The sequence below is a fragment of the Aplysia californica genome, unplaced genomic scaffold, assembly GCF_000002075.1.
Source record: "Aplysia californica isolate F4 #8 unplaced genomic scaffold, AplCal3.0 scaffold00037, whole genome shotgun sequence".
NCBI classification, from domain to species: Eukaryota; Metazoa; Mollusca; class Gastropoda; order Aplysiida; family Aplysiidae; genus Aplysia; species Aplysia californica.
Genome location: NW_004797307.1, coordinates 727,121 through 754,422, shown reverse-complemented (window position 1 = coordinate 754,422; position 27,302 = coordinate 727,121). Strand labels below are relative to the sequence as shown.

The window sequence follows — 27,302 nt, the reverse complement described above, 5'->3', positions numbered from 1 at the left end:
TAGGGTCTACAGATGTATGATAGGAAAGAAGGAGCAAACCACACCACAGCACCCGCCAACCACCCACGAAAAGTCAGTATAAACAAAATGAGGCTCGATGGGGTGAAAAAGGTAAAACATCTAAAATCATTCCCCGAGGCCGTAGACCCGACCCGCGAGCCCCCTTACTACAAAAAAAGGCTTTATTTTAGAAAAATCAAAATATCACGGTTTAACTGCAATAGTTGACGAGACTCCAAAATGGGGTCACTACAGACCTTCTCTACACAATAGTCCACTTTCTTGTGCCAACGTTACCACCCCTACATCTCAAATATCCCTATTTTGCTGGGAATGTGCACACGGGTTTTAAATGCTATGGACAATTTGGAACATTTTTTGTCCTGCAAAAATCGAAGCTGTCACCGATTTGGTATCTTTGTTCATGGTTTTTAAAAAAATCATTTTAAAATCGCTCAGCTAAAATGTACACAATATAGAATAATTTGCACTTAGGAAGTCACTGATGACTTCATACCAGCGATATCATATTCTCCCTGCTCCACGCTTTTTCCAAGCTCTCAAACGCACCAAAAACTGCTAGTGAAAACTGTCTGGAATCTTGTGATATTCAAAAAAAGATTAAAGTAGACCTGCATGTGAGCCTCAACCAGATTGTCTGAAAATTTTGTGCAACTCCCCCCCTCCCCCCCCCTCCCCAAAAAAAAAGCATTTGTGGGTGTCATAAGGAAGGACATCCGAGTAGCCAGCGACCACCCCAACAAACACAATAAAGAAGAGACCTAACCCTAACCCTACCCCCAAAAAGAACCTCCAACGGGCCTCATGTAAAAAGTCCAAAACAAGTCCTAAATGAAAAAAAAATAGATCTAGATCTAGATCTAATTAAAATACCACACTCCAAAGCCAAAACAAACAAGGAGCATAGATCTAGATCTATGGCTTACATCTGCATTGCTAAAGGGTTTGATCTAGATCTAGATCTTGTAGAACAAGTGAATAGGAATAGGCCTTGAACTAGAAATCCGCATCCGATTCCGAACAGAGGGACTCAGCTGAGTCTAGATTCTAGATCTAGATCTAAATCTAGATCTAAATAAATAAATAATTCACGCACCTAATGAAATGCTTATTTTTACCAATATTAATATTACAGCACAACCTATGATAGGGTTTGACACAATAGAATTGGAATATGAATCCTCCATTGAGGTCTATAATGATCTATATAAATATTATAAATCTAGATCTAGATCTAGATTCTATTAGAACAAGAGAGTCGGACTTGAATGAATCCACACGATCTGAACAATTGAATTAGAGAATCTAGTCAACAAACGAAATTCGGCCGCTCGAGCACGAAACTGAAAGCAGATAATTTAGGTTGTCGTCCTTTTCCGTATTCGCATTTCTACTTAGGTTCCGACAATTATGTCGGAAACGCCGACGTCGGCAGTCGGCGGTGCGCGCGTCGGCGGTCGGCACGAAAACGAAAGTGCCGACGAAGCCGACGGGGAAAAAAGGGGTCGCTGGCAGTCGGCCAGGCCTCGCACTACGCACATTGACTGATACAGGTGGGCCTAGCGATAGCGTCGGCCGGTTCGCGGGTCGGGTCGCGATTGTCGGATTTCAGACGATTGTCGGCAAACATGCAGGTCTAATTAAAGGAATTCACAGCTTTGAATAAACCGTTCAAAATGCAGATTAAAAGACATGAAAATCTTAGAAGTCAGTCAAAATATACGACAGCATCCAAAAAAGCAGAGCAATACAACTGTTCATGAGAAAATTGTATGAAACTGTGGGCACGAGAAAGTGAATGGACCGCAACTGCCATCATTACATATATACCAAGCGGAAAAGTAGGTCGTAGCAGATGAGGCAAGAGGGTGGGGGGGGGAATGTTTTCTAAAAGTGAAAAAAATTATGACTAAAACTCACCCTTTTTGTCTCTGTGCTCTATATCAGCCCCTTTGGCCAGCAGCAGACTGACTAGCTCGGCGTGGCCCCCTGTGCAGGCCAGAGTGAGGGCAGTGTCGTGATTGCTCTCCGTCTGCGAGTCCACGTCTACGTTGGTGTAGAGAGACGCCGCCGTGGAGCCCGGCACAGCCAGGGGCTGGACGCTTGAGTGGGGGAGGTTCTCGTCCACATTCACCACAGAGTTGTGGTGGATTGTTGTCTGAGTGGTAGTCTGGACGATGCGCTGCTGCTTGCGCACCTGGAAAGAAAATACCACAATGGTAGTAACATGCAGTCAGAAAAATACCTGAAAGGAACAGGACAGAAAGACGGGCCAAAACAAGCTCCAAGTAACTGTGAGTTGCTTCTGATCAATATGAACATATCTCTACACTACCTGTAATCTCAACATTTTATTTGACAAACTCACCATGTTTCTATCCCGTAAATTCGCCAAAAGTCATTCCCACGCCCAAGTAAATTTTTGAACTTTCAAGTGAACGTTTATGTGCCAGGGCCTACCAGAGGAAAGTGGCACATAAGGATTATTCGTGAAATCCCCCTTTGTATCAATCTACATGCTGAACCTGTTTCATTGTCTGATAATACTGACCACGCACATTACTACATTCTGTTACCACCATGCGGACCTCTCACCGGTTTAGATCTATCTCCTTACAATGTCTCTGAGAAGGTAATTGTGGAAACTATAAAACCTTTCAACCCTTAACGAGAACCTCCCTCTATTTCACTTGCATAAACATCATAAAATTAGCACTACTTTTAATAGCTTGTTCTTTACTGTCCTTATCGATAATAAACTCATTCAACACCACTCAACCGTGAAAAATTGCTCTACCATTGTTCAAACAATTCAAACCAACTGACCTGTATTCAAATAAGCATTAAAATTGTCTTGAGTGCAAAAATTATCTCAGAGCGCCCCTCCAAGGGAAGCCACAGGGACAAATTCTGATATAGAGGTATAACGATAAAACACAATCCTCACACTACAGAGAAAGGAACTCATTGTTAAAACAAGTGAAATAGATGTGACAAGATAACTATTACAAGAAAATGAATGTACGGTGAACACAATCAGCAACTAAAACAAAAGAAACTCTCCACTTACCACCTGAGGCTTGTTGATGGCAACGGTGTGGTTGCCACTGGTGGCGGGGGCTTTGAGCTGCTGCAAGTGCTGCTGGAGCAAGTGGGCCTGCTGCTGTTGGTACTGATACTGCTGTTGTTGTTGCGGAGACAAGTGAGCAGGAGGGGCCGTGCTGACTTGAGTATTGGCCACCGCCTGAAGCACATGCTGGCCTTGCTGAAGCTGGGTCAAGGGGAAAAAAAGTGAAATTGAGACTTCGCTAACGCATCACAGAGTCATTGTTGACCCCAAATGTTGATCATGATCAAACGTGTTTTGTTTTTTTAATGAAACAGACAAATATGGAACATAATCAAAAGGGTACAGCTGGTAAAATACACAATTCCTAACAGAGAAATCATACTTAACCCCAAATTATTATGTCAGTGTTATGTAAGTACACAAAAAGAGGAAAGAGGAAAGCATACGCTTAAACATAATGATTCAGATAACATGAAAAAAGGACATCAAACTGTCAACAGTAAGAAAACAGTCTGTGTTTCCTAAACTTAAAGAAATTACACCTTTGAGCATTCAAACAATAAATAATTGCTTCAAACCAGACTGCTGCCCTGTAAACAATACAGGTTTTCAACATCACAGCAACAATAGGACAGAACTTGTACAATGACATAACCCCAGGAGCCCCCCCTACCTGTTGCATCTGAATCTGATGCTGCAGACTGGGCTGGTTCAGCATGTGGTGGAGGAGTTGCTCGTGCTGAGCCTGGCCCGGCGCTATCATGGGCGAACAGTTCAGAGGTAACAGCTGCTGCTGCTGGGGCTGCTGCTGCACTTGTTGGCTGAGGGTCTGGAGCTGCTGGCACTGGGCCGAGTCCAACATGACTTGTGAAGAGGATGCCGTGTTCTGAGTCACTTCCACTGACTGAGAGGCTGAAAGTCAACACCGGGTTTTGTTTTAATATGTGTTTTACAGCACTTGCAACACAATAAGGTCATGAAAGTGCCGAAGATTAACAGCGCTCGCAACTGCATAAGGTCATATGAGCGCCAGAAGATTAGAGCTGTTAGAAGAGAGTAACAAACATAAAAAAGATAAAGGGGAGATAACGAAGATAGATGTTTGATAGGAAAGAAGAAGCAAACCACACCAGAGCACCCGCCAACCACCCACAAAGATTAGAGGTGTTACAAGAGAGTAACAAACATAAAAAAAGGAGGGGAGATAAAGACAATAATGTTTGATAGGAAAGAAGAAGCAAACCACACCAGAGCACTTGCAAACCACCCAGTCAAGACAGGGTTTTTTGGGGGGGTTTTAGTAAGTGTTTTACAGCACTTGCAACACAGTGCAGTCAAATATACAGAAGAATAGAGGTTTTTACAAGAGAGCAACAAACACATAAAATAAAAAGTAGGTATAAGGACGACAGATGTTCGATAGGAAAGAAGGAGTAAACCACACTAGAGCACCTGCCAACCACCAACTGTCAACACAGGAAAATCAACACAAAGTGTTAAATGTGATTCACCAACTAGAACAACTACAACTGAAAAATTAAACCTCATTCAATAAGAACAGGGAAATAATTGATCGTTATGAGCACATGCTTCATAACTTTTTTTCTTTCCGAGCAGAATCCCAACAAAACTTAAAACAAACTGGTAAATATTTATTTTAAAAAAGGTAAGAATATAACTTATTTTCTGCTTTGTTTGACGACTACACAGAGTCAAAAAGTAGAAACAAGCACTAAAATTCACCAACATTCCACACATTTGGTAGCAACAACTAACTTCTTCACCTGCACTCACAAAAGAACGCCGCATGCCGGTGAAACAATACAGAGATTTCTTACCCCCATTATGTTCTGTTTGAAAAACGATGGGCTGGGCTTGGGTTAAAACTTGTTGCTGTGGGAGTAATCGTGGACCTTTAGCTGGATGGACGAGAGGCTGAGGCGGGGGCGGTGGTGGAGGTGGCGGTGGTGGCTGCTGTAAGGCTTGAGACAAATTCTTGGCCGTCCGTCCCGGCTTGTTTGATCCGTTCCTCTTGTTGCCCTGAGCCTTCCCGACCCCGCCCCGAACTTCTCCCGAGTTATTGCTGGCAGACGAGCTGACTACAGTGCTCGTGGGCGGTGGAGGAGGCGTGGTTAACTGTATGGACTGTCCCTGTTGATTGTGCTGTTGCAATATCAACGGGGTCTGCAGAAGAACATACAAAATTGTTAGGGGTTACACTGACCACAGGTAACAAAACAAAACCAACCCCCCTCCCCCTCGAGAAATATGAACTTTTCGGCATTTGTGAAAACTTCTGCAGCCCTAAAAATTTACAAGTTACATGTAATCTAAAATATGTTGTATCAAGACTTTTACTTATTTAGGGTGCAATATAAAAAGGACAAAGAATTCAAACTATAAACAATTTTGCCATAAATAATCTATCAAGAGTAGGGCAATCTCCAAAAGTCAAAAATACTGATTTTCGAATTTTTCCAGAAAATCCAGGTAACTGAATAATTAGTGATCTAGCAACAAGCGCTCAATTTAAAATATATCTAGATCTATCACACAGAACAAAATGGTGTTCTTAACCACACCTGCCAACCACTCCCTGACCAAAAGTAAGAGTGTTCCTCCGAATCATCCCTCAAACTTAGGGAGTCTCAAGAACCCTAGTGGGTTAAGACAACACTACAAACAGAAAATAGCAGATGAATGTGTATGGCAATTACACCCAAATAAAACGTGCCTTTTCACATCATTTATGATGTCATCCAATATTGCAAATAAACCAGATTATTTCCACATAGCTTATAATAAAAATGCAATGATTATTGGGCGTTACTCAGTGTCGACTGGGAGAGTTCACTTCGTTTTGTGCTTATTTTGTTTTTTCAGTTATTCTGCTGTGATTGGACTCTTAATCAGAATACCACTGAGTTACAATCAGAATACTGAGTGTGTATCTAGCTTAACATTATTATTGTTTATATTACAGTTTATTTATATATTATGCATGTGGCTGTAAGCCTGTTTATGAGTGCAAGCATACAGCATGTGTGTGTGTGTGTGTATGTGTCTGTGCATGTGCACACGAGTGCGAATGTGTGTGTACGAGGTGAAGCACCAAACCAATGTGCCAGGATGTGGACAATAAAGATGTATCTCATCCATCTTATCAACTAATGGAAGCACACAATTCAAATATAATAAAGTTTCAACATTCTCCTTAGCGCACACACATTTCATGCTATCGCTGCATCCTCCTGCTAGACTCCCAGTGTTACTCTTCAGCAATAATACAACAGAGAACCCCGACATACCTGCGGAAAATACGCCTCAGCTGAGGGGGAGGTGGCTGGACCCAAATCACAGACTAGTTTTGCAAAGTCATTCATGAGGGGATCTGTCTGACCAGGTATTTCAAGCAATTTTGCCAGCTCTTCATTCTGAAATGGGAAAATTCATGCCAATGACATCAATCCACATTTCATCCCAATAAACCTACATCATTATGATGGTAAGCAATATCAGAAAACACAACATTATAAACGCTCTCAGAACTTACTTTTTCAAGGAATCCTCCAAAAACTTATTCTGCACACAAGAACGTAAAATTAGTGATACTTGTGTTATTGACAGTTTCTGTACTAGATAAAGTTTTAGGAAAAAAATTCAAAAATCTAAGACCTTACTATATACATTTATTTTCTCAAATATCTCGTAACTGAATGTCTGCTTTCCCTGCGAGCTATGTGTACTCCTACGTACCCACTGCTCCCTCTTGTGGACAACACCGGCCCCAGCAAGAGCGCTGGCGGCACTGGTCGGAGACGGAACGGAGGAAGAAGACATCTGGGGCTGCTTGAGTTTTGCCTGCATCTGCTGCTGCTGCTCCAGGTCCGGGTGAGCGTTGAGCTGCTGTTGCTGGGCCTTCTCGTGCAGCTCCAGCTCCACCTTCTTCAGCTCCTCCAAGATTTGTTGCTTTCGGAGAATCTGCTCCTCTTTTGTCGTCTGGTTGGTGCTCATCTTCTCATCCTGTGGGACAATTTAAGAATTTGTCAATTCTTCGACCCCTCGAGTTTAAGTTTATTAATGAGTCAACAATGTAACAGGTACATTTCATAAAACCTAATTATAGTGAGGGTGAAAATATGGAGTTGACCAAATCATAGTGTCCATCGACTAAAGCACTCTGTCTCTTATGCATGTCAGAAACCAGAAAACAAATTCTCATAACATAAACAGCTTAACTGGTATATAAATTAGTAGCAGCTGTACCATTTAATCGGTTGAGCAATAAATGTTTACCTTCTCAATAGCTTTGTCGTCTATGAGACCAGCTTCGTTGATAAGTTGAAAGTTTTCCGCTGCAGCACCGCTGAGCTTGTTACCATTCTTGCCATCTGGCTGGCCAATCACAGTCCGTTTGGTTAAGGACTTTTGAGCTTTCCCTAAAACAAAAAGAAAAACACGAACTTTCACAACTTTGGTTCATAGAACAAAGACCAAAGGCTGACTTCACGCACTATATCTTAGAATCATGAATACACAAATATAAATCTAACAGTTAAGCAGTATCATGTATCAGTTTTAGGGCAATCCATGGGAAAGACACCAGGGAAACTTACTGGTCTGCCGATTGACCATTTTTTGCTAATACAACATGGAATCGACACACTAAATCCACTTAACACTTTGCCATCACAAGGCTCATAAAATAGTTAAAACTCTTGCCATTAAAGGCAAAAGCATTTGGGGGAAAATCCAAACATCGCCAATCGGCGAGATGAGGCGGCAAAGTGTTAAACGCATATCAGGTAGAATAAAGACTGATGAATTCACACATGAAAGCAAATGCATACATAGACACACATCATGACTGCATGCATGCACACACACTGGGGTTCTGTAAAGCTACTGGCAATAGAGAGAATACCAGGTGTGGCTATGCAAGTAAAAGTGTGTGTTTATGTACACTTGATCACACAAGGACCAAAAGGGATTTTCATTTGGTGTAAAATTCTGTTTTCAACACAGTTACAGGTGAACACAGGCAAGGAGCAGAGAAATCTCAAGAAGTAAACAACTTTACATTCTCAAATGTGCAAAGCAATAAAACACACAACATACCCTGGATGGCATTTCCCAAGTTGGCAGCAACATTGGGGATCTGAGGATCTGGCTCACTGGGTGGTACAATGTTGGCCAGTCCCTGCACTGGTACACGAGGCTGAATAGTGGGAAAAGAAATGAAGAACAATACCATAAATGTTGGCAACAGAAGCCTTAACAAAGCAAATTAATCAAACAGAGTATTAGGGTGTTTAACTGTACAATTGATGTTACTGACATTACATAAGAAAAATGCAACCATAAATACCATAAAGCTACTCCTCAACATTTAATTCATAACACCAACATTTCAAGCACTATTTCAATAGTCAATTCTGTCCTAAATGAGAACTTTGTGTCAAGAAAAAAAGTGGCCATCTTAAAAAGGTGGGTCTCCTTTGAGAGTTATTACAATGAAGACAAATTCTCAGGGAGGGGATAGGAAGTGGACATATGTACAGGTGATTTGTCTTTGACAGGTAGTTGTCACGGCAGGTTTGATTGTATCATGAAAAGCATTGCATTCTGGAATAAACCATTATTCAGTTGGCATGCGATGGCGAAAAATAAATAAAGTGACAAGACCCAATCTTGCAACTTGAATAAATCCACACAACAATGAACTGAAACCATTGAACCCACATAAGTAAACATTCATAATCAACATTAACAAGCAGCTTCCCTGACCTCTTCGGCTGGTGCATCAGCTACATTCAGCTGGGGAAGCTGGTCTGAGGGACCAACCAAAAACCGGTTGGGCCACTCTAACAGCAACTTGACCACCTGAGTATGACCTCCCTTTGCTGCTTCTATCACCATTGTGGATCCATCCTGTAGGGACAAAAAAAAAGACAATGTTTAAGGCTATAAAACAACAGACACAGAACCCATCTGTATTTCCGTTCAGTCAATAGTTCTACATAACAGAGAAACAGCAACAGACTTTTAACGGGAAAAAGCATCTAAACCAATATTTGTTTTTCATTTACACATCTGAAAAGACTCAAGTCCCCCCCCATCATACTTTCCAAATTCACACAGGCATCAAACACCTGTGTCTAAAAAGACAGCTTGGAGCAATGCAAAACATAAATATGATCTATAAGCATTCACACATCCCAAATTAACTGTGTTTTTTACTTTTCATTAGAGTTTTACGGCACTTGCAACATAGAAAGTGATATACATGCCGAAGATCCGAGGTGTTACAAGAGAGTAACAAACACAAAACAGAAAGAGGGGAGATAAAAACGATAGATGTTTGATAAGCCTGCCAACCACCCACAATGTACACTATACAATAGCCGCAAAGCTTGAACTAACAAAAATAACAAGTTTACATAAAGGTGGGAAAGTAAGAAAGACGCCAGAAATGAAGTAGAAAGACTGCTTAAAGGAGAATGCAATGTGACAACGGCACAAACGTTGCTCCTTACCTTCAACTTGTGATTGGGGTCAGCATTGTTCTGCAGCAACAGGTCCACTACAGCCATGTGTCCCCCCGCACAGGCCAAAGACAGCACTGTGTGGTCATTCGAGGTAGTGGCCCTGTTCACATCAGCTCCAGCTTGAAATACAAAAAATGAAGAAAGAAATTAACGTCCAGTCACCCATACCTCAGCCTGGAAAAGACTACACGAGAGATTTACATTACAAACTCAAAGACAACCTTCTGAAGGATATACTGAAACATGTTACACTTCACCAATTAAGATTAGGATTTTCTGCTCTGAATTTTTTTAAAGATAAAGATTTATGGCACTTACAACACAAAAGGTCACATATGTGACAAAGATTAGGTGTTAAAAGAGAGTACCAAACACAAAAAAAGGAGAGATAAGGAAGATAGATGTTTGATATGAAAGAAGGAGCAAACCACAGAACAGCACCCACCAACCATCCATTTCTTGCAGGAATTTCTTGTCAAAGATCACATAAAAAATCTACCAATATTTTTTTAGAAAGAAACAATAACATAGCTCCGAACTTGACATGGTTCTTCAGAAAGTGAAAACCTCGTGTGAAAAGGAAACAGCCAACTGGCAGATACATAAACATTTTCAGGCGTCGATGCAGTTACAACTACAAACTCAGTGAAAACAATACATCTTGAGAACAGGAGCCTTTTTTCTACATTAAAGCACACAGAGAATGTGAAATTTGTCTTAAAGATAGAATTGACAGCAGATTATAGACTACGCTTCTTAATCCTTTGAACCCTCACCACTGGTATACCAGAGGCGCATAAAACTGCACACATGCCTAGCCACCGGTAAAGCAGTGAGCGAGACCCTTTTCCCTAACTGATCCGTCTGGGACAAAATGCACTTGGGAAACCATGTTTACTACACAGTACATTATAGATTATTTTGAAGATCTTTCTAAATTAGCTGCTGGTAATGACGAGGACTACCATAAGTGGGATATGAAATGTAATTCTGATGATCACATGAATGTTGGTAATGCCGCTCAAGCAGAGGGGTACGGTAGCCTCAGGAGGTCAGGGCTCAAAGGGTTATGGGAAAACTACAAACCTCATTAGGAGAGAAAACTATTTATCATTGTGTTCGTCATTAACATATCAGTGTAAAACTCCATCATACATTACTTTTCAAAATGGCATTTGGTGGAGTATAACATTATGCAGTCAACGTGTAATAGAGATTTTGGAGAATCTTTTGCATGTATAGCAGACCATCCACCAAAAAAAAAGACAATCAGCTGTTCAAATACCATCACTGCTCCGTAGTAGTAGTATAAGGTTTTACGGCGCTCGCAACTGCTAAGGTCATATGAGCGCGCGAAACACAAGTTGTTCACCTCTGCGAAAGTTCACTTCTCGACTGGTAACTAGTTTACTTTAAAATGCTAAAAAGTTAAAATATTCAAATTCGGTGTAAATACATTTGTGATCTAAAACAACTTTTAAGTAACAATAAAAATTTTAAATAATATCAGATTCACTTTACAACTCGCCATAAAGGCCAATGGCCTTTATAAAATTTAAAATTCTGCTGGGAACAACGACGGAGAAAATATCCTGCAATTTCTTGCATTTATAATATTTCCTTCGGATCTCTTCAAAGTCTAGACATTCTGTTAAAATGTGTCTAACGGTAAAATCTGTGTCGCATCCGACACAGAACGGCTTCTCCTCTCCCTGTAGGAGGTATTTGTGAGTCAGGGCCGTGTGTCCGATGCGCAATCGAGTAAAAATGACTTCGTCTCTTCTGGAGAGATCCGAAGGATTTCGCTGTTCTAGTCTGGGTTTAATTTCATATAATTTATTATTTTTCTGGTTTTCCCAGTGGCTCTCCCACAGACTGGAGGTGTACTTTTTGACTTTATTTCTAAAGTCAGTCTGTGGGAGAGTGTTTGTCGTTGATCCCAGCAGAAGGGATGAGGCTTTCTTCGCCAGGTCGTCTACCTGCTCGTTTCCTCGGATGCCCACATGGCTTGGGATCCATGCGAACATGATGTTTTTTCCTGTTTCGGATAGTGTATGGATTTTCTGTTGTAGCCTAACTATTTTTGGGTGTAAGAGTGTGTAGTTTGTGAGTGAGGTGATGCAAGACAGAGAGTCAGAAAGGATAAGGAAAGATTTGTTAGGAGAATTTTCTACAGAGTCCAGTGCCATGTCAATGGCAGTGGCCTCCGCAGTGAAAATGGAGGCTTCAGGATGGAGTCTCCTCTGGTGTGTATTGTTGGGAGATAGGGCTGCGGCGCCCACTTCATTGTCTTTTTTGGAGCCATCCGTGAAGATGAGCTCCGCACCGGGGTATTTATCTATTAGTTTTTTGTATTCTGCTTGAAATGTTTTGGTGTTTGTGCTTTCTTTGTTGTGTGTGGTCAGCTGTAAATCTACTTTTGCCTTGGTGAGGTGCCACGGAGGGAGGTCGGGGAAAAGAATTTGTTGGATGTCTTGTTTGGAAAAGTGTAAGTTTTTGAGGTCCTCGAGGATTCTGAGGCCGAAAGGTTTGATGAGTTTTTCGTTGTTTTGGAATCTGTTTCTGGTTTCTGGATTTGTTTGAAAAATGCTGTTGTGCGCTGGATTTTCCGGTGTTGAGCTCTGTTTAACTGCGTATTGTAGTGAGAGTTGTGTGCGTCTGAGTGAGAGTGGTGGAATGTTGGCCTCGGCCTGTAGGCTCTCCACCGGAGAAGTGCGGAAAGCCCCCAGAGCGAGGCGGAGTCCTTGGTTCTGTATTGGATCTAGTATTTTTAAGACGTGTGGTTTTGCCGATCCGTAGACTTGACAGCCGTAGTCAAGCCTGGACCGGACAAGGGAGATGTACAAGTGGAGAAGGTGTTTTGAGTCCCCGCCCCACTCCGGATGTGATAGAATTTTCAAAGCGTTTAACGCTTTCTGGCACCTCACACGAAGGTCTTTGATGTGTGGTGTGAATGTAAGTTTTTTGTCAAAAATGACACCGAGGAAACGAGCTTGGTCCTGGACGGGAATCCTTTCCCCGTATAGTGTCAAATCCGGCTGCAGCACACGTCTGCCTGTTCGGCAGAAGTGTACTGCAACCGTCTTTGACGGGGAGAACTTGAAACCGTTGTTGTTTGCCCACGTTTCAAGTTTTTGCAGCTGCGTTTGCAGCTGCCTTTCCATAGATCTCAAATGAGGATTTTTCACTGCTCCTATGAAAAGCCTTACTAGTTAGGTCAAAATGTTTAAATATATAAATATCAACCCCCCCCCCCCCCTCCCCCCAATGTACATACTTAGCATCATAAACAAATAATTTCATGAGACGAGCTATAACAACCTAGCCACCCAAGTCAAAATACTGACCTTTTGTGATGAGGAACTGCACTGTGCATAGGTGGCCTGCCCTTGCTGCCTTCATTAAAGGAGTTCTACCTCCTTCCGACTCGTGCTCCTGTAGCAGAAAATGAGGGCACAAAATGCATGAGACCAAGAGATGGCCAAGTCACATCTCTTAAACACACACAAAAAAAGTAATGCAGACGAGAAAGCATCAAGTTCATTTGGGAACATAAAGGGGAAAAGTAAACCCATCTCCATTCGCTTACTTGTGCCACAAATAATATGGTCACAAAATAATTTCTTTTTTAAATTCCTGTGCTAGAGGATGAAATATCCCCAATGAATCAGTTTCAAGTGATCTTCACTAGTGAGCTAACAAATTCAATGGAAGTGAAACATTTGATATTTAAACCATATTGAGCTAACAAATTCAATGAAAGTAAAACATTTGATATTTACACCATATCAGTTGGATTTCTCTTTACCCTTTAATGAATCCTTGTGATGTGACAGATAAAGAAACAATACCAACAATTTTTTTAAATAAGTCAAACCAAAAGACTATACCATGTCACTCTATAGCAAATAAAAGAATTTGGCGTGTGAAATCCTTTTAAAAAAAAGTCTTTCACATCCACTTTCCCACTCATACATACCAGTTTAGCTCCACAGTCTAACAAAGCCTCAGCGACATCTGTGTGCCCGTTCTCACATGCGTACGTCAGAGCAGTATCTCCAGTGCCAGTCTGGGCTTCAACATTGGCACCTTTGACAAAATAATAAATAACAACAATGTCTATTTATATATACTGCCCTTACGATGTGGGACTTCCAAATTCATTTTTTGACTCACTCATTCCCCGGCCTCTCAACTGTTATGAGAAAGCTGGAAAATCGCTCTGCGCACGTGCTCGCAATTGTTGCGTACTTGGACTTACAAATGTTTTTCTGGTCATAGAGAAGCAACAGCTGCAATAGTGAGTGGTGGAAACCATCTACAGTCATTTCTCTTGAATTTAAGTTAAGTTGGAAGTCTCTAGTGCTAAAGGTAAATTTTTGACGAACCTTTTTGAGTGCTATATATACACAGTTACATAAAATTGCAAAATGTTTATGAAAAAATATGGGTCAATTTTTTTAAATCACCAAAATTCACAAGCACAAAATATTCCAAATCAAATTATATTTTCCCAAAGTGAATCCACTTGCTTTAATCACGAGGGCAAAAGCATGGCTTTCACTTCATAACTTTGCTCAGAAGGACATTTTAAAAATATACCCTTAAAGTTGACGGGCAGTACAGCCATATCAATGTAAATTTAACAGGAATCAGCGAGATAAAAAGCTTGCACAAAACTGAAAGGAACTTGTGACTCCACAAAAAGACTTTCTCTACATTCAATTTAACAAAGCACTTTTTGAAAATCTCACCTGCTCCGTCTTCTTTCTTTTAGAGCTCTAAAGAAAGTAACATTGACTCGTTTATGTCGCAAGATAGTATTGTGTTTCATCAACTACTGTCAAACTTTTCAAGCTACATGGAAATTAAACCTACATACAGACTTTCAAGGCATATCCCATACATGCCCATTAACTAATCATATACCTGGCCGCAAACCTGGTGAAAGACAACAGAAGAAAAGAAATGTGAACATCTTTACATTAAAAGCGTGGGCACAAAAAATAACATAAAGTATCAGAATCACCACCCTACAGATGTGGAGTTATTTAGTTATCTTTCAATTATCAAAAGTTTGAAAACTTTGTACTGTTTTTTCACAAGGCTAATAAGCATTGTGTACGGTATACAATGATGATGATGATGATAAAGGCCTCTGGCTGTGTATAATAAGAATAGAAGCAAATAAAAAAAATATAAAACATAAAAACAAAATTTCAAAGGCCTCATCAACACAATTCAGATAATTAATGAGCCCAGCTACTTCAAACCTGACTGCCAGGGTCAACCCAGCCTGAGATCAGAGGGAAACAATGTCCTACCAGACAGACAAACTCAATTTTTACAAAAACCCTCTCCATAGGAATCCAACTCGTGCCTTCTGCGTGCCACTGTGAAGCACCTAAACACTACACCACAAACGAGTCACACAAGGAAAGAGTCAGTCTTGAGGTTATTTTGAGATCCTTGAATATGCTATGTTTTAACATGGTTCTTGGACCAAAGGTCACAACAACAAAAAACCAACAATCAATTACCTGACTGCAGTAAAAAAGACACCAGTTCAATGTGGCCCTCCTGAGCAGCTTCCATCAAAGGAGTACTACAACCCAGCTCAATAAGGGCTCCAGAGCGAAGGAGGAAATCGGCAACTTCCAGAAAACCGCCACAACAAGCCAGAGTGAGTGCAGTCTCCTGAGTCTCTTCAGTCTGAGCGTTAATGTCGGCTCCTATACAAAATACAAGTTTGCAAAGCGTTAATAATATAATTTTAAAAATTATTTCTGTAGAAACTGCACATCTCTTTATATCACTAAAAAAAAAAAAAAGCTACAAAAATTAATCCCTTAACAGATACAAATATTTGGCTAGAGTAAAAGAAGTTTGTTTCAAAAGAACCTGCCCATTGATATTCATCTCAGACCATTCCTGTTTGGAAACAAGTCAATCCACCAAACAGTTGTGACAAAATAGAGAAAGTAAGCGGAGCAATGGCATACATCCAAAAAATAACAAGCTCTCGAGCACACAACACAAGCATACAACTGGAGAGTGGCTGATGTAACTAGTGTATACAGTTTTCGATTTATAAACAGGAAAAGTTGAATTGCATGATTCAATTTGCTGTTTCTTAAATCTCACTTTCAATTAGGGATAACAGCTCAGCAGCCAAAATATTCAAGTACAGAAACTGCCATTTACCTTGAGAGAGGAGAAGAGCCACCATCTCCTCATGGCCTTCCCGTGCAGCCTCCATCAATGGCGTGTAGCCCTCGTCATTCACCTCCTCAATGTTCGCTCCACGCTCGATCAGCAGGCTGGCCAGTTCAATGTGACCCCCACAGGCAGCTAAAGTGAGCGGTGACTCAAAGCTGTCCTCGGGCATATTCACCTGAATCAAAATTTTTAAAAGAGAAGACATTTTGTCTGATTTCTTTATCCAAATTCACACAAAACGCTTTTTCAAACATCATGTTAAATTTTTTGCCATTACTTTGAGTAGAAAATTGCCTATATTGGAATTTTGCATTTTAGCATCATCATTACTGCTTTCCTCATCTGCATCAGGGTATAGGCCACAAATAAACACTTTCCACCTTTTCTATCCTGGGATAGCCTCTTGATATTATTCCACGTACATCATTTTGCACATTAGGCACTAAAAACAAAAACACTTCAGCATCATAGAAATACATGTAAGACAAAACACAAATCATCATGCAAGAAACAAATATTTTAAGAGTGTACACAATCAAAGGGGAAAAAAACTGCATTCCTTTTCAAAATTTCAAGGGCAGTCGTCCATATCAACAAGGCAAGCAGACCTGCCACTCTATGAAACCTCAAAATCAGGATCTCAGGGAGAAAAAAATCGGGATCAACACTGCCAAAGCTGACTTACAATTTTTCTAGGGGTGTCCACAAATTACTAGGACTATATGCCCTATGTGTGTCTTTGCGTGCGCGCGTGTGTGTGTGTGTGTGTGTGCGTGCGTGCGAGTTATCATTATTTTGTGTAAATCCTGAAGCATCGCGTCAAGCACTCCTTGTCCGAGTGCCTCTACTCCCCCCCCACCCCTTCCAATAAATCCCGAAATACATGAACTTAAGTTGACCCTGTCTACGGACGGTCCCCGACACGCAGAACTCACACGGCGATGTCATGTCACGTGACGCAAATGCGCGATTGAAACAATGTTATTGACGGGTCTGACTAACTGCACGTTCACACAAAACACTCAGATGAACGACAGTCGCTCTACTTCTAGGATAACGACGGTGGCCGACCAACCAAATGTACCAACAAATCTCTTACCCCTCATAATGCGTTCAGACTAAAGCAACGACAACGGCCGTATGTTAGTCTTGTCAGCGCAGTCATATGTAGTTGTGTAAGGGTTAGAAAGACTGTCGCTCGCCCGAGTGTTTGATGTGAACGCGCAGTTACCAGACCTCGGACAAGGCTTGTTTTGAAAGTAACAGCGGAACTATGAATATTATCGATTATTTGTATGTCCCAAATTGTAACAGTTACCAGGCTATCATTGGAGAATTCTGAGTGCGGGCAAAGATCACATACAGCTTGGGGCGAGTCAACTACTAAATGCGGCATCGATATTTCAGGAAATAGTGCTCGGAGTTCCTACTGACAAAAAGTTCAACGGATGCTTCTCGCGATAAAGGAGAAGACAGAGTACGTTTTTAGAAAAATCCTGCACAACAGCAGACTGGGACAAAAATCGGGATACACGCGATCGAAATCGGGAAAATCAGGATGCTTGAGATTTGGGGCAAAAAATCGGGATATCCCGACTAAATCAGGATGAGTGGCAGGTCTGGGCAAGTGATCTTTAAATTTCTAATACCCGCTTTACTACTAAATAAAGTATCCCTGGCCTTTCAAGAAGCTGCAGGTCATTTTTGGAGGCACTCTTACTTCCTGTAGCAGCCGGAGCATCTTTACTTTATGGTATCCATTAATTACGGATCCTCTGCAATTTTCAACTATTAGTGAGCAATCATAAAGCGTACATACAATTTCCATGTTCATTCCAAGCCAAGAGGACCTACCAGTCAAACCCAAAAACACAGGGAGCAGGGGCGTGAGAAACCAGAAAACAAAAAAATATCAACTAAGTATGCCTCTGTCAACCAGAAATCAAACCAGGTACTTTATATCATCCGAATCAAGCATCTTACCGCAAACTAATAAGCCCCAGAACACATAACTCTTCACCAATTACGACTCATAAGTGCACATAAAACTTTTCAGTGGGAATCATTGCACCTACCTGGGCACCACTATCCAGCAAAAGACGAGCAACTTCCACGTGACCATCCATGGAGGCTTCCATTAACGCAGTGTGCATTTCATCAGTCTTGTGTTCCTGGTCAGCTCCAGCCTCCAATAAGAATTTCACCATATCTAGGTGCCCTGTGGTGCAATAACGTACATGTTATGGCTATACCACTCATTCATAAGACATTACAAATCAGTGACGATAACAGCAAAGGGCAAAAAAAGGGCAAAATTTACAAGAACCATGCAATACATGTACATAAATAATGTATTTTTGTTAATATTTATATCTTGTGAATAAAAAAATAATAATTTCAAATGCACTCCACATTACACCATACAATGTGCTTTCTGTCATTTCCTAACAATGAGATGGAAAATGTGACCATCATACCTTTATAGCAGGCCAGAGTAAGAGCACTCTCTTTGAACTCATTAGAGTGAGTATTGATACCCGCTCCATGCTCCAAGAGAATTTTTGCAACATCAACATGACCAGCAGAAGCAGCTTCCATCAGAGGGGTATGACCATTCTCGTTATGGATTTCAACGTTGGCTCCATGATTTATCAGCTCCTCCACTACTTCTTTGAAGCCACCACATGCTCCATAATGAAGAGGGGTATTCCCTGTGAACAGATCATACACATATTTTAATCTGAGCAAAATTTTAGAAGAATGATTATAAAATATATTACTGAATCCTTGTTCAAAAGGACGACTCCAATAAGCTTTTCACAGTTCAATTTCTAAACTAATTATCGAAAAAGTAAACAAGGTAACAGTAGACAAATGATGTCACTACCGTGAGTATAAAAGAAGGAACACACCAATACCCCAAAAAAGAAATCATGAACGTTAGCAATATAGTAAAAATATATTTCATCTAAAGTGGAAACAAAAAGAGAAAAAAAGACCTTTTAATCTGGAAAGAAGAAATACCAGTTAGCAAAACGAATTGATAAAGGAACAATGTCTTCCGTCACAAACTTACCAGCCGAGGACTGAGCATTAATATCAGCATTGTGAAGCAATAAGAGTCTGACAATGTCAACATGGCCGCCACTCGCTGCTTCCATTAGAGGAGTACAGTCACCTTTAATGCCCCTGTCTTCAACGTTGGCTTTCATCGCCAATAATACCTGGAAATTTGAGATACAAGAGAACATGTAAAGAGTGCCTGTGACATTCAAATTTAGAGACACACCCCCCCCCCCCCCCCCCCCCCTTTCTTTTTTTTTTCAAAACAAGTCAAAGACAGCAGACTAAAACAAATAAGAGGAATGGAAAAACATTACATTTCATGAACTCATGAACACTTTTTCATACTGCATAGAGGTGAGGTATCATGGTGAAATCAGGCGCTCGTCAAAATAACAAAATCAGAGAAAAAAGCATTTTTCTGCCACTTTGGCAACTTTTATCGAATTCTCGTTTTTAGGGCCAACACCTTTTATGTCCATATAAAAACATATTTCCATGTGAATTTTACTGATTAAAGGCACAAATTATGTAACTTTTCAGTTTTCAAGGACTCTTCGGCCATAAGAGTTACCAAACTTTGGCGGCCATTTTCTCGCTTATTTCACCATTGAAACGAGGCTACCTCATCCCCCTCAATCATAAATACCTTGTCTCCTCTTCTAGATAGATGGGTGGGGAATTTTTTCATTGAAAGCACAACAAATAAAGTTTCAAATAACAATAACTCAACGTGCCCAAAAATTGACGAGCACCTCATTCAACTACGCCGTGACACAAATGTCACTAATTCAGTCTCATATGACACAAAGAGCCTGTTTTGTCTACTTTCCATTATTCCTCTCTCTTATCTCTCATTTACCAAATCAAAATTCACAACATCAACAGCATTTTGTAAATACCTGTGCTAGCTCATAGTAACCAGCAGAGCATGCCAAAGACAAAAGGCTCTCTCCTTCCTCTGAAGCTTCCGCAGCAGTTCCTGAGCTCGACCGGTGACATATCGACTCAGTCTCTCCACTTGCTTCAAGAGGTACACTGCATTATCAAAAGAAGATTCAACATGAGAAAACATTGTTCTTTTCCCCCTTTCCTGTTCCATTTGTGATGGTGGGCCAAAAATACTTCTTTTTTTTTTTTCAGTTAAGAAACAATGAACAGCAGCTTGACCTACTACCAGAATATATTCAAACCACTTATAAAATATTTTTAAAATACAAAAGAACGTATACAAAAACACATTCCAGGAAATACTTCATGAGAATGTTTCAAGCGAAAAAAGAGAAATGTTTCAATTACCACCTCTACACTCATTCCTTCAAAAAGATAAAATCAGCAAGTCTTCATGGGACAATGGCAGAGAAGGAAAGAAGAAGTGGTATGAAGTAACATGGCTTACCCTTCACTGATCATTGGCTGGCCCTGAGAATCTCTCATGCGATGCAACGCCTGCGCAGCCTCGTCCAAAGCACTGCTCACAGACGAAGTGAGGGTTCTCAGAACCTCAGGATCCGAGAGAGCCTTGCCATCTTTAGAAGACAACCTGCTGATGCCTGAGCAAAGCAAAATGAAAATCAATGATTTCACATTTCCATTTTTGAGTCCATTGTATTAAAAAGGCAAGCTTAAAATAAATATGACGCTGGTCAGGACCATGGCTTTAGTTGATTCCAATCTACCACCAAACTGACAAAAGTAGCAAACAGTAAAAACATCTTCCTTTCTTACTGCCAAGGGATGCTAAAACGATGTTCTCACATAATAACTGACCAAAAGTGATGATTTCCTGAAGGCAAGGTTTAGTCCGTAACTTACATTTTTACAGTGATGTTTTACACCTTCACTTACCCGCAGCTTCAAGGAGAGCTTCCAGCCTGGCTTGAGTCTGAGGATCTACAGTTTGTATACCTTGACCTTCCGTCTCAGTGGCCAACAAATACTTTGATGCTTCCAATCCTTGCTCACTGTCCTCCATATCATTCTCATCTAAGATGAACGAATCCACCTGCAAAATGTAAAAAAATATAAGCATAAAAATAAGAGAAAGACATGTATTAAAAGATTTTGATGGAGTCCAATGCATTACAAGACATGAAACTGTTATTTCAAAGGATGGGGGGGGGGGGGAGGAGAAAGGAAAGGAAAGGTTAAGAAAGAAGGCAAAGAACTACAGACACCTGAGTAAAAATATGCATCATATGTCATTCCACATTACAGCAGAGTTGGTACCAATTTGTAAACAACCACACATACCCTCTTTTTTCTTCTTTGTCAATATGTGCCGCATCATGGTGAAACCAGGCGCTCATCAAAATAATAAAATCGAATAAACATTTTTCGCCCCCTTGGCCAATTTTTATCACATTATTTCCTATTAGCTCAACAACTGTCATGACCATTTTAATGCATTTGTGCCTGGAATTTACTGAAAAATGACCAGAGGCACAAAACAAACAAAACAACAAACCCCCCCCCCAAATAACAAAAGAGAAAATGTGCAGTTTCAAAGGACACTCAAGCTTTGGAAACCACCAACCACGGTGGCCATTTTCTCACCAACTTTCCCCCTAATACCAGGCGACCCCCACCTCCTGCACTATCTCAGCTTCTATTCAAAATAGATGGGTATTTTCTCAACAAAAGCAAGACAAATGAACAAGCTTTAAGACGATACCAATAACTCCATATATGCTCAAGAATCCACAAGCACCTGATTCCACCGCATCATGACATGTGTATCAAAGAACAGGATAGAACAGTACTTGAGTTCAATAATAGCAGTAGCAATATTATTTCAATCATGCACAGCAGAACAAACATGCAGTATTCGTAAGGAAAATTGTATAAAATAGACAAGTAAAACAATATATCAAAACAGCCCATGGAGATTCTCGTGGTCTAAAGATACAGTATTCTCCTCTCATTCAATAGGTTCCCCGTTCAAAACCTGACATCGCTGAATAACTTTCTTCCCTAAAGTTTTCTCTCCTTTCATTTATTTTCCTGTCCTCTGCTTTCATCTCCATTTCTGCCCCCCCCCCCCCCCCCACTCTTCTCTCATTTACTGCTAACCCTTCTACTACTTCTGGCTCCTCCCTACTGCTGTCTTTCAGCCACACCTTTGAATACTTTGATCTTTGATTACATAAGATCCAACACCTAGCTTTCTTGGATAAGGGCGAAAAATCTCGGGTGTCCGATGTGCAAGTTGCTCACATAAAACATTCCTCGGTGATCCTAAAATCAGTAAGAAGAGGCTTCGGCAACCACCCAAGCAAAATTCAAACAAAATCAGAATGTGACTGCCTGAAGACAAGTGGCCCTACTAATTAAGAAAAACAGTCGCGTTAGTAAAATCAGTTGCACTGCAGGTAGAACAACCAAAAGTTGACTACCCCTGAGATTTAGTAGGGTAACACAAAGAAGAAGCAAAAACACAGCCCATGCCATATGACACAAAGGCCAAAGTCATGGAGATCTGAAACAGACTCCTATGAAAATATCCTCACTGCCCTAGCAAAATGGCACATATCTAATTTTAGCTTATTTTGAGGTAAATCGGACAAAAAAATGATGACTGCCAGGTATCACATTTTTAAGGGAAAAAAAAAAGACACAGCAGTGACATAACATTTGCAAATCATTTATCATCAGTGTCAAAAGCATATCACCAGTAAACAGCCGGATAAGGAGTAACTCCCCAGAATCAGGGTCTGATTTTATTTCAAAGAGACAGAAATATAAATGCAGTTGTGCAAATTCAGGGATCTCTGAAAGAGAAACTCACTGACAATCAATCCATAATTTAAACCCATAAACAGAGTGGCGTTGAGCTACTTTAACTCTTTCCGGACATATCGCAGATGTATCAGCGCGAGGCCACCCCCCTTGAGGACGTATCCCCGATGCTGAGGACGTATCCCCGATGCTATGATGGGGTGCCTCAGTTTTGTTTCATTTTAACATGATCCAATATTTATAAGTACTGTTTTTCATTGTTGTTGAAAACTTGGAAAGGGTTTCGAAAACAAAAACATCTAGTTTCACTTTGTCAAAGCGTCGGCCCGGCGAAAAACGAGTGAATTAGTTCTTGTGGTTTTGCATCAACAAAACAATCTAACCGGACTCAGTATAAATGTCATAACACAAACAAAAATTGGAATATTGCATTCAAATAAAAAGCTGCACATTCAGAAATTTATGGAATCTGCTCTTGGCCTATATATAATAAGATAGCTACGCTGATTCGCTTTCACATGTTTAGTGTGTGTAATTTTTTTCCGTCAAAATGTACATTTCTCACCACCATCGCCATTTCTAACGCCTTCTAATGCATACTTTTAAGTAGTAGTAGTAGTATAAGGTTTTACGGCGCTCGCAACTGCTAAGGTCAGCATACTTTTAAGTTCAAAATGAATCCTTGTTTCATGTTGGAATGTAATCCTTATTCAATTTCCTTCAATTTGATATATCATATGTAACATTTTGAGTAATGGTTATGCTTATATGAAGTTATTTTGTACATTACCTGTGTAGCCAAATCTCGAGTCACAAGTTAATTACGGCTAGACCCCAAAACAACTACATCCGGACAGCCTTAAGGCCATAGGCAGAGTAAAAATTTGAGTCTTTTTATTAATTTCTAAACTCAAGATACTAAGCCCACCAAAGATCTTTCACAATGATGTATAGGAACAATGAACTCCGCAGAAATCATACTGCAAATGAAATTTCAGTAATTTTTTTTAAATTCCAAACAGTACGAAACTTGAGATGCAGTCCGACAGTAGCATGGTTGTAAACTGTTATTTATTTGTGTAATATGGTGTATTTATGTATGTACTTATTTATAATTATGTATTTATCTTTATTTGTTATACCTTTTACCCTGTGGGTTTCAATCAAACACTTTCCTTGTTATGCAGCTGCTTGACTTACACTGAGAGTATGTTCAATCCATCACCACCGCCTTCTTCCTACCTCACCTTTCACTGGGCTCTGTCTTGTTCTCCTTAATAATTATTAACCCTCTTTGCACACGATCATGAAGACTCATACTTCCCTTCCATGCTCATCACGACCACCAGTCGCGATCGGACATGTGTGTTGAAACTGTACCGCCGACGAGAGAATAGCCATTTTCTTTTACTGCTAGTGACTACAGTCCACCAGTGCAACTTTTTTTATCAGTGCCATTTGCAGCGTTTCTGGCAGTCGATGATCAGTTTGTGGAGTTTTTTTTATCTGCAATTGTCCTTTATATTGTTTAGTTTTTTAAAAGTCGGATTCTGACTCCTTGACAGATGGTTCAGACACAGACGTGCCCCACATTTTTTTTTTAATCGGTCAGCAGTGATGGAGAGTTTGAAGGATTCAGTCCTCAAATCAATTTACGTGTGAATGATGGGGATACATATCGTAGATCCAGCGAAGTTCAGCCCAGAAGAGGACGTCGATATTCCTGTTGATGTCCAAGCAGGCTGGACCAAAACTTTTCTTCACCAGCATCATTATCACCACCACCAACAATGACAACATCAGAAAACCAAGCAGTAGGGTAGTTCATTATTTTGTACACATTTTTCCATCTTGCTGTAATTAGAAATTATGATAAATGAGGTAGATATGAGCTTTTTTTAATAACTATGTTGAAAATTAGCTGAACCTCAGTTACTTCCTTAGACACTTGTTCAAGAAAACCTGGATCCTCTTTAAGCAAGTCTGAGAGGCCCTCCATGTCTCACAACCATGCAACAAGACTGACTTCACATTTGAGTTGAAGATCCTCAGCTTTGTTCCTAGTGAGATATCCCTGGTCCTCCAAATCCTATTCAAAGATATGAAAGCAGCCTGTGCCTTTCCGATGCGACTTTATTTCAGCGCCTGTTCCTCCCTTTCTGTCAATTATATTCCCAAGATAGCAGAGGGATTCCTTCTAAAGCATTTCCCTATATTGAGACCTGCTCCTCTTGTAGTGCATCTATCCTTAAGACTTTTGACTTTTCGGGGTGGGTCCTCAATCCAACAGACTCTGGTAGGCTGTTGAAAATAGCGGTCTTTGCTTGCACCTGTTCCTGGGCGTTATGCCATATTAAGTACAGAAATTGGAATCCAGTTACAAAATGTGGCAAGAAGTGACAGTGGGGATTTTTTTTGGTGTCATAAATGTAATTCATCCTCTGTGTTAAACAACAGTCATGCAATTGTATAAAGTGGCACTATAACATCTACATGTAACAAAAAGTAATTAAAATTCTGTTTGAATAATTCATCTTTATTGATCTATATTCTCTTTCTATTCATTACTATGTTCCACAACCACAACGGACAAGCCACACTCAGTGTCCCTCACATTAATATACATAAAAAATCAACATCAGCATAAATGGAATGGGGGGGGGAGGAGGAGAACCACCCCTTACCAGCTCAAAATCCCATGTATCTGAAAAGTAAGTCAGTCCCATCTGATTCCAACTACGATTTGTGTGTTTTCTATTCAAATGTCCTCTGATTCAAGTCAGAAACAGAGAAGACGATCATTTTATAGTTGCATGCATATATCAGGGTAACCATTACCATTTCAGTATTCAAACCTTTGTGCTGATTGACAAAGCTTTGTAGCCTTGTAAACATAGCATACTTATGACCATTTTAAAAAGAAGGAAAGAGTAATTATGCAAAGCATGCCACAGATAACATGCTTTAGCAAAACAATTATTTATTCGAAGTGACTATTTCTCCGAACGCTCAGGATAACAAAGTTGAACTCTATTTCTCCTAACGGTTTCCGTTCTCAGGTTTTGTTAGTTATTTGGGCGAGTTCTGCGTCATCTTTCATTTTGCTATTCTGCAAAGACTGGGAAGAAGCATATTTTTTTTTTGGTATCGAATTCCATTTCTAAAGCTAGAGATTTTTAGTTATCTGAATATTCAGATACTTCAATTGTAGTTGGGCAACGTTCCCGGACTATGCATAATACTTCATTTGAAAATGCCTTCAAAAGGTACTGCGAGAAAACAAGACAGCTCGACTTCAGCAGTAACCTATTTTGCATTTAGTCACCCCTAAAGCAAAATAACTAAAACCCTTCATGTAAAAAAAAATCCCTTCATGCCCCCCCCCCCCGTTCACACCTTACACACACACGGGCCACTCCATTCGCAAATAACCACCAAAAAAAAACTCAAGAACGGAAACCGTCGGAGAAATAGAGCTGGCCTTATTTATTGGTCACAAACTACTTACAGTTTGTTCATTTCTTTCAAACTTTGATGCCTCTTTGAAAGCTAAAAGAAATTACAGCCAACAAAGCAGCAACACAGAGCTATTCAGTGGAGACGAAAGCAGAAGACTGAACATGGTATGGTAGAGAGCAGGAAAGGAGTGAAAAGAGAAAACTTCAAGAGAATAAAAATGTCCTACTGTCAGGTTTTGAACCCGGGACCTATTGTATGAGATGCACACACCACAACCTCCAGACCATGAGAACCCCCCTCGGAATATTTCCAGTTCACAATTCCAGAACAACTGTTTAAAGCAAATCGAAATCTGCACCCATCACTTTGCAATTGAAAGTGCTGACCAATTACATTGAGCTGAATACTTCATTAACAAACAAAAATTATCCCTTTTTACAGGAGGATCTTAACTTAAAATTAGTATTCACGTAGGTTAGCTTCATATTTTTCCTCCTGTACTGAAAGACTCTTCAAGAGGACCTGCACCCAATGTAACCGCTGCTTAAACAGACTTTCGACTATAACTGGCAGTTTTTGGGTGGAACTGATTTAACTTTCAGTGAACTCCCTGTTCTCATTAGGAAGTGGCTATCCTAACCCAGGGTGAGAATAAAAATACGATCGACCTCTCACCCCGGGTGAGACTTGCTAGGTTGGCTATTCTCACTCGGTGTGAAACAAGACCTGTTTTTCCTAATTTCGGAATACGGTTTATCGGTGTGGATGATCAAATTGACAAAAGCAAAGAAAAAATGACGTTATAGCACAAAAGTAAGCTGATTTGGTCGCCTACTATGATGCTATGGCTATTTCACTTTTCGAATCGAGCCGAACTACAGGGGTTGCCATTTTGTTTTGCCCGGCAGTTCTTGCAAGATCTACTCCTCCCCTCTCTCTCTCTTTCTGAAAACTGTCTATCGGTGTGGACGATCAAATTGACCAAAACAAAGTTAAAAAATGATGTTAAAACACTAAAGTAAATTAATTTGGTCATCTACAAAGATGCTACGGCTAGTTAAATTTTCGAATCGAGTCGAACAATCCTTCATAGCTTTCTATTCATAAAGTGTTACAAACACATGAATAACCCCCTCTCACAAGCTGATAAGACATTACGAGTAGTTACGCCCATTTGAATAACT

At 40.3% G+C, this 27,302-nt stretch overlaps 1 protein-coding gene across 4 annotated transcripts in view; it reads right to left on the bottom strand.

Moving 5' to 3' along the window:
* The window catches only part of LOC101861266 (ankyrin repeat domain-containing protein 17), a 52,386-nt gene that overhangs the window by 23,203 nt on the left and 1,881 nt on the right, over window positions 1–27,302 (bottom strand). Inside the window, exons 2-22 of one of the 4 annotated variants that reach the window (XM_035973945.1) lie at window positions 20,770–20,926; window positions 20,321–20,474; window positions 19,824–19,959; window positions 18,935–19,082; window positions 18,336–18,569; window positions 17,934–18,076; window positions 15,844–16,039; window positions 15,180–15,371; window positions 14,569–14,580; window positions 13,619–13,728; window positions 12,987–13,074; window positions 9,628–9,758; window positions 8,879–9,022; window positions 8,210–8,309; window positions 7,388–7,530; window positions 6,848–7,114; window positions 6,400–6,525; window positions 4,930–5,275; window positions 3,765–4,003; window positions 3,092–3,292; window positions 1,942–2,218 (exon numbers count right to left, since the gene is read on the bottom strand). In XM_035973945.1, coding sequence (XP_035829838.1) covers window positions 1,942–2,218; window positions 3,092–3,292; window positions 3,765–4,003; window positions 4,930–5,275; window positions 6,400–6,525; window positions 6,848–7,114; window positions 7,388–7,530; window positions 8,210–8,309; window positions 8,879–9,022; window positions 9,628–9,758; window positions 12,987–13,074; window positions 13,619–13,728; window positions 14,569–14,580; window positions 15,180–15,371; window positions 15,844–16,039; window positions 17,934–18,076; window positions 18,336–18,569; window positions 18,935–19,082; window positions 19,824–19,959; window positions 20,321–20,474; window positions 20,770–20,926 — 3,544 coding nt within the window. The remainder of the gene's footprint in view (window positions 1–1,941; window positions 2,219–3,091; window positions 3,293–3,764; window positions 4,004–4,929; window positions 5,276–6,399; window positions 6,526–6,847; window positions 7,115–7,387; window positions 7,531–8,209; window positions 8,310–8,878; window positions 9,023–9,627; window positions 9,759–12,986; window positions 13,075–13,618; window positions 13,729–14,568; window positions 14,581–15,179; window positions 15,372–15,843; window positions 16,040–17,933; window positions 18,077–18,335; window positions 18,570–18,934; window positions 19,083–19,823; window positions 19,960–20,320; window positions 20,475–20,769; window positions 20,927–27,302) is intronic. The other 3 variants (XM_005091889.3, XM_035973947.1, XM_005091890.3) reach the window with 3 other exon arrangements.